Below are 8103 nucleotides of genomic sequence, written 5' to 3'. Positions count from 1 at the left end.
TGAATGTTGGAAACTTTTGGGGCTCTCAGTAATATTCTGCTTGAACCAAATTGAGGAATAGGCCTACACTAAGTTTCCTAATACTGATACTGGAACAATACCAAAACAATTATTTACAATAGTACTTGCTAACTCTCATCCCTGATTTCCCATTATATAGTCACAATTTGTTTCCTGTGCTTCTGTCTCTTTTTGTCTGTTGCTGAGAGCAGGCTCCAGACATGGTGAGGACATCATAGCATAAATGCAGTGGTTTAAAATTCTTCTTTGTATGAATATGTTCGAGGTTAGGATAATCATCTATATAACTATTTGTCATTTTGTAGATTTGGTTCCTAGGTCAAATCTGATATAGGAAGTGAATGAACTCTGGTGCTCTCTCAATGGCAATCCTGAACAAACATTGAAATATTATGAGATAGAGTAGCCACTAGAAAATGCTGTCAGGGTGAGAAAATTGTATTATGTATCAAAACTCTCCCTCATTCATGCAGACATATTCAAATAAAACCCAACACTGCTTGTGCTGATGTATTCTGTTGTCCCTCAATCTGCCTCTCCAGTTCTCTGATCCCCGAGCTCATACAAGAAGATCACAAAACTGTCACCAGTGCAAGTCATAGCACATCACCATCTAGTGTCCCGATGTGGAAGTATGAAAGTGATCAGATAGAATGTCGAGAATCATAAAACGCCAAACTGACCTGGGTGAGTGAACGGGCCTGATTCGGTAACTCGTTATTCGGATTGAATTGCTGTCTTTCACCTTTTTGTGGAATGTTACTTGTTTTAAACCCCTTGAAACGTATTTGTTGTTAAAACCCAACATCTTACGTGGATGGAGAAAACGTTCTGAATTAGAAACGCAGAGGAATTTCCAGCCTGGGGGAAATATTAACAAGTCGTCAAGAATGCTCTGTGGTTGGCTAGATGCAGTAGAAATATGTTAATAATGTGGGCTACTGCCATACCAAATATGGCGATATTGTTACGTCTGGAGTCCCATCTGGAACTGCTTACTACGGAGGACAAGGAGGAGGGGGGACAAAAATAGAAACTTCTTCTCCATCTCCACACTTCTTCAAGCACGCAAACAATGTGAACGCCATTCGCCGGACAGAAGGGATTTTGTCGCCTGTCCTCCGTTCATGCTCTCCGTAATGAAATGAACTTTAAGAACAATAAATTCAACGGTAATTGATAAGGACAAGGCGTGTTTTCAAAATCCATCTGCAAGGATACATAATACACATGATATTTCTGCTTAAAAAAATCAGAAAGAAAGATGAACAAAGACACAAGAACACTAAATCAAACAGAAAAGACTACTGGGTTTCGTTCTTGTTTATTGGAGCGAGCTTCGTGAATCCTGCTGTAATAACGGCAGGAGGAAAGAGAGGAGACGTGAGACGGGGTGGTGCTTGGCGTGAATGGAAAACGCGCCACGAACATTCCACGCATAGCTCTGGAACAGTTCAGCGGTGCGCCAGCAACGACGTCAGCGGCACCGATATAAAAGCGGAGCGGCGCTGCGCTCCGGCAGACAGCAGCCTTCCTTCCCACAGCCTGCAGCCTGCAGCCTGCGCACCGAACAGAAAGCCATGTTCCTGCTCTCCGCCGCCGCGCTCCTGCTGGGGAGCTTCAGCCTGGTGAGTCTGAAGATGCTGAACGGGCTGGATGTAATATGGCGTCGCATGGGTTACTGTTAAAGAAGTATGTGGTCGAGTCAATGTGGGGGATTTTTCCACGCAGGTCTCCACGTCCTGTCCATCAGAATGCCAGTGTCCCACGGAGTTGCTTAAATGCGCGCCTGGAGTCAGCGTGATCTCAGACGCCTGTGGGTGCTGCAAAGTCTGTGCGCGACAGCTCAACGAGGACTGCAGCAAAACTGATCCCTGCGACCACACCAAGGGGCTCGAATGTAATTTCGGGGCCAGCTTTGGAGCAGCCAGAGGCATCTGCCGAGGTATGGTTTTGGTTACTACAGTGAAAGAGCTGCACTGTGAGGAATGTGTTGTGATGTGGACATTGTCCAGAGCTTTGAACTCTCCTAACACAGAAGCTTGGGCTTTACTTTAAACAAAGTAGCATGGCTCTTGTGTCTGTATCTGTTATAGACCAGGGTTGCTGTTTGTCTGTGTGTGTGTGTGTGTGTGTGTGTGTGTGTGTTGGGGGGTTGTAGCCTAGTGGGGAACACATTTTTGTGTGAACCAGAAAACTAAAAGTTGAAACCCTACTTACTACCCTTGTCCCTGAAACTACTATGGCTCTGGATAAGGGCATCAACTAAACGCCATGAATGTTTTTCCTTACAGCCAAGTCTGAGGGAAGGCCCTGTGAATACAACAGCAGGATTTACCAGAATGGTGAAAGCTTCCAGCCCAACTGCAAACACCAGTGTAATTGCATTGATGGTGCTGTAGGCTGCATCCCCTTGTGCCCACAAGAGTTGTCCCTACCCAACCTGGGCTGTGCCAACCCCAGGCTGGTGAAGATGCCAGGTCAGTGCTGCGAGGAGTGGGTGTGTGATGATGGCAAAGAAGTGGATTCTCTGGACAAATTCGTTGGCAGAGACACCTTGACAGATGAGTCAGAGAGTGACCTCACCATCAGAAATGAGCTTGTTAATAGCATCAAAGTTGGACTCAAGTCCCTACCTGGTAAGTATCCCATGGTAATTTTGGCAACAAGAAAAATAAGATTTATACACAACAAATGACATGCCAGAACAGAAAATTTATGTTTTTAATTTATTTTTATTGCAGCGTTCAGAGCAAAACCTGAAGGCCAGATATTCAAAAGTCAGAAGTGCATCATCCAGACAACACCGTGGTCTCAATGTTCAAAGACCTGTGGCACAGGCGTCTCCTCCAGAGTGACTAATAGCAACAGCGAATGCAAACTGGTCAAAGAGACCCGCCTCTGTGAAGTTCGTCCATGTACCCAATCCCTTTACTCTAGACTGAAGGTAAGCACAAAAAAAGACTACAGATTATGAATTGATGCATATGTACAGCAAATGGCACTGACTCCATGTTTTACTCGGTGTATTGTTCTAACAGAAAGGAAAAAAATGCACCAGAACCAAGAAGTCCACTCAGGCTGTCAAGTTTGCGTATGCTGGCTGCTCCAGCCTGAAGAAATACCGACCTAAGTACTGCGGCTCCTGTGTGGATGGCCGGTGCTGCAGCCCACAGCAGACCCAGACCATCCAGGTTAAATTCCGCTGTGAGGATGGTGAGATCTTCAACAAGAATGTCATGATGATTGAGTCTTGCAAATGCACCTTAAATTGCCCCCATGGCAATGAAGCATCCTACCCATTCTACAGACTCTCAAATGACATTCACAAGTTCAGAGACTAAAGTCCAGCCTGGAATCTCTACATTACACACACAGAGAAAAGAGAGAGTAGTAGAAATGCATCAGCAATGGTGTCAAAATGTACACCTGAAAGGCATCGATCTGCTCAGCTTCCAATTGATCTTAATCACCTGTGGTAACCAGATTCCTAAGGAATTACTGACTTTGAATCATGAGGACTTGAAGTGCACTGTTTGCTGCGACTGTCAGCATTGAAAAACTTTCATTTTGAAAGACGCTTCACTTATAGGAGCACTTATATATGGTAGCTTCGTTATGGAGCAACTTGTAATTAAACATGTACAATTTAGATGTGGTATATTTTGATCATTTACAAGTACAAGATATAATTCAAACTGTTACCTTGTGTGTATGTGTATCTATGTACATATATACACATATGTAACTTAAATTTATAAACCTTGGAGAAAGACACCAAAGTGTGTGTCTGTGGTAATGATCCTTCTTTGTGTAGAGATTTCACACTTAATGGCAGCTCAATTAGGACATAAAAGAGAATGAGATCTTGAAAGACTGAATGTTTTTGTGTTTTATTGTTATTTATCTAAAATGTAGCTACTTTATATTGCATACTGGAATAAGTTGTTTAATTTTATGTTACAAATAAATAAATGTGATTTATTTATGAAATTTGTGTTGTGTTCATTAATAACCAGATTTGAAAATGAATAGATTAAAAGCCCAAATCAGAATTTAGGTTATAATAAACTATGTGCTCATATAAATGCAACTGCAACATACATTTCAGCATTCTACTAGTGAAACAACAGATAAAGTGAGAAGGGGGGGCCTTTGAGCAGTGGCTCTGGACCAGATTATATAAAACGTGTTAAATGCTTCCAGAAATGTGTTGTGGAACGGCATTTCAAAGGGGAGTCTTGTCAGCTTTGTAGCCACAGCCATATGCTGAACTAATGCTATTATCAAAATGATCCAAAGCACCACAACAACAGTTGGCATGGAGCTATGCCAGGAATCCTATGTGATTTTTCTGGAATCTATGTAAATGATGCTTTTCCCCCAATCACGTTTGGGGACTTGAACATAATCATCTGTGGACTATGGAAGACGCTTGGACCTGGGCACTGACATTTAACATCTCACCCCACCAAGCTGCCTCTACACCAATGTAATACACATACAGGCGGTTTTGATGAAAAAGGTGAAAAAGAACAGATTAAGAATGTCTTGAAAAACAGATATCCTGATGGTCAACAGATGTTGGAAAATATTTCATGGCAGCATGCAGACACTGTATCTCACCAGTGCATGTGAACAGAACAGAATATCTAGCTCTATGCTAATTTTAACAGTCAGGCAAAGGACACCAGATTTTCAGTTCAGGAGCAGGATTTATTTTCCAAACAATAAACATCACAAAGGGCCAAGCAAATGAAAAGACCCATAAAAGAGTCCAACTAAACCAAACTCATAATTACGAACACTAGAACCTAACACACACAGATATAAAGGAAAAAAGGACCAGAGCGACTTACAACGTGCTTTCATCGTTACCATCGATGAAGAGATCAATTCTGGTTCACTAGGACCCCAACTATGAATACAATCTTTTTATTCACTCTGTTGTAGATTCTGTACATAAGTTCGACAATAAGAAAGTTAAAAGTTAATCTAAATATTCTTTAAAGAGGAAGGTCTTGAGCTGTCATTTGAAGGTGCTCAGTGACTGAGCTGTTCTGACCTCGAGGGGAAGTTCATTCCACCACTGAGGGGCCAAGACGGAGAAGAGTCTAGATGAATGTTTTCCTTTTACCTTAAGCGATGGAGAAACCAGGCGAGCAGTACTGGAGGCTCGGAGTATACGAGGTGCAGTGCGAGGTGTAAGAAGGGCTGTGAGGTAGGATGGTGCTACTCCATGTTTGTAGGCCAGCATCAGTATTTTGAACCTGATGCGTGCAGCTACTGGGAGCCAGTGGAGGGAACGTAGCAGAGAGGTGGTGTGGGAGAATTTGGGCAGGTTGAAGATCAGTCGTGCTGCTGCATATTGTATGAGTTGTAGAGGTTGGATGGTACATAGTGGTAGACCAGCTAGAAGGGAGTTGCAGTAGTCCAGTCTTGAGATTACTAAGGACTGAACCAGTAGTTGGGTGGCATGGGTTGACAGATAAGGGCAGATTAATCTGTAAACAAACAGTAAAACAACAAAATACATGTAGACATTCAACAAGAAACCTGCCCTTTAATTCCTGTCAGACATTTACATGGGGGTAACAGGTGATATGAATTGCGGGGACAAGAATTGGCTAGAATGTTCAGACTCGACCAGCAGGGAAGAGAGGACTAGACTGTTTATGTACTCCAAAAATTGAAAATTGAGGGAAAATTATTCATATGGTATGACCTCCTATTACAGTCCCTGACAAAAGTATTGTCGATTGTGTACAAATTGACCTCAAGTGCCGTTGAAATATATTTCTTATCAAGATTTTTTTTACAAGAAAAGGCTCATTTTACTCCCAACAGCTTTTGTAATAATGTTTCAGTGCAAAACAAAACTTTGAAAATATTCTAATATTCAAAGCTTGGTAAAGCCCATTGAGTCAATTTTTGCAAAGACATAAGTGTTGTCGCCTTGTCATATGAGCTTCACCTGTGACTAATAATGTACAGGTGTGTATAAAAAGAACCCCAGTAAACTAGACCTTCACATCAACTGCAACTAGACCACTGCAAACATGCCTAAGATTCACCCTGAGACTACATTTACAGCATTTATCAGACGCCCTTATCCAGAGCAACTTACAATCAGTAGTTACAGGGACAGTCCCCCTGGAGCAACTATGGGTTAAGTGTCTTGCTCAGGGACACAATGGTAGTAAGTAGGGTTTGAACCTGGGTCTTCTGGTTCATAGGCGAGTGTGTTACCCACTAGGCTACTACCACCCTTAGCCTAAAGTGTTGATTATCAGGATGCTGAAGACCAGATCAACTGCTGATGTCGCAGACACCTTCAATGTGTCTCAGTGTCAGGTACAGAGGATAAAAAAAGATTTGAAGAAACTTGAGACATTTTTGACAAGCCCAGGTCAGGCAAACCCCACAAGATAACTGCTCAAGAGGACCATTTGTTGGCTCGAAAATCCAAGGCCAGCCTATTTTTCACTGCAGCAGAGCTCCACGAGACCTGGTCACCTGAAGTCCCTGTGTCAACCAGAACAGTTTGTCCCATTCTGTCTCGAAATGGCCTCCATGGTCGAATCAGTGCCCAGAAGCCAGTACTAAACAAAAAAACAACTGAAACAAAAAGCCAAGCCAACAGCCTGATAAAATGATGGACACTGGAAAAGAGGCAGAAGCTGGATTATTCAGATGAAGCTTTTGTTGAATTTCACCACAGTCGGCGCAAATATTGCAGGAGACCTACTGGAGCCCGCATGCATCCGAGATTCACATAGAAAACAGTCAAGATTGGTGGCGGAAAAATCATGGTCTGGGGTTACATCCAGTATGGGGGTGTGCGAGAGATCTGCAGGGTGGAAGGCAACATCAACAGTCTGAAATATTCCCCAACATCCACAATGCGAAGATCAAGATGCTCTAGGATTGGCCAGCCCAGTCACCAGATATGAAGATCATTGAGCATGTGTGGACTTGGATGAAAGAGGAAGCATGGAAGACGAAGGCAAATAATATTTATAAACTATGGAAGGCATGAAAGACTGCTTTCTTTGCTATTGCTGATGACTCCATCAATAAATAGTTTGAATCCTTGCCAAACCGCATGGATGCAGATCTTCAAGCTTATGGAAGTCATACAAGATATTATATTTGGATCTCACAGCACCACTACTTAATTTGCTGACATATTGTTGTATTTGCAGTAAGTTTGTTCAATTTCTGTATAGGCGACAAAACTTTTGTCTTGCCAAAATTTGACATTTCTGTCTTAATTAAATGATAAAAATCTTTTTTAGTGAAACTAATTCATTTCAATGCATTAATTGGAAACATAATTTGGTAGGGTTTTAAATGTTCATATGAGCTATTTCTAACATCAATTGATTTTATTAAAAGTCAGGTTAATAGCAGGTGTTGCTACAAAATAGGTAAGCGACAACCTTTGTCAGGGACTGTATAGAAGATTCTGGTTTTAAACAGCACCTACACAGTCAACATCAAAACACCAAGTAATCTGTTGGAAGATCTATTGGAAACAAACTGTCTGTCCATCTAGTAGAGTATACAAACTTCAGCATACCATACCTTTCCTCTATCCACATAGGGGGGGAAATTTACACTATCTCTTCTAGATATCGCAGAATGGAATACAAAACAAGGAGCAAAAACATACAATAGAACTAAGTGAAAGGTTCTTGTGACCCCAAAGTGAGAGAAGTAATTATTGCTATGGAATTTATAAATTCAAAATGTCATCGCATACATCCATCTCATACACACAGACATGCAGTTTCTCTTCCACAAACCATGAATCCACACTCCTCTCCTGGGGCAGTGGACTGTTAAAAAAAGGATACAGCTGTGGCTGAGCATCTGTGGCCAACAAACAGCCATATAACCATGTAATTTGCAAAGATTGTGGAAAATAATTGAAGTAAGCAGACAAGTGTGGCAAAAATTACATTAACCTCCATGCTCCACAGATATACCAACTTTATCTAATGTGATCAGCTGAAAGATTAGATTGCATGAAACAAATTACATTAGGGGGAAAAAAAAAAAAAAAAAGACAAAAACCTA

The 8103-nt window shown here is 41.7% G+C and overlaps 1 protein-coding gene across 1 annotated transcript; it reads left to right on the top strand.

The window, feature by feature from the left end:
• Positions 1–1490: 1490 nt before the first annotated feature.
• On the top strand, positions 1491–4014 carry ccn1 (cellular communication network factor 1). The gene is made up of 5 exons (XM_029000029.1): positions 1491–1649; positions 1753–1966; positions 2316–2660; positions 2766–2968; positions 3063–4014. The coding sequence occupies exons 1-5, from the start codon at positions 1602–1604 to the stop codon at positions 3363–3365; spliced, it is 1113 nt and encodes a 370-aa protein (XP_028855862.1). The 5' UTR covers positions 1491–1601; the 3' UTR covers positions 3366–4014.
• Positions 4015–8103: the final 4089 nt, after the last annotated feature.

This window comes from Denticeps clupeoides, chromosome 13, assembly GCF_900700375.1.
Source record: "Denticeps clupeoides chromosome 13, fDenClu1.1, whole genome shotgun sequence".
Classification (NCBI taxonomy): Eukaryota; Metazoa; Chordata; class Actinopteri; order Clupeiformes; family Denticipitidae; genus Denticeps; species Denticeps clupeoides.
This window is presented reverse-complemented; position numbering and strand designations above follow the sequence as displayed.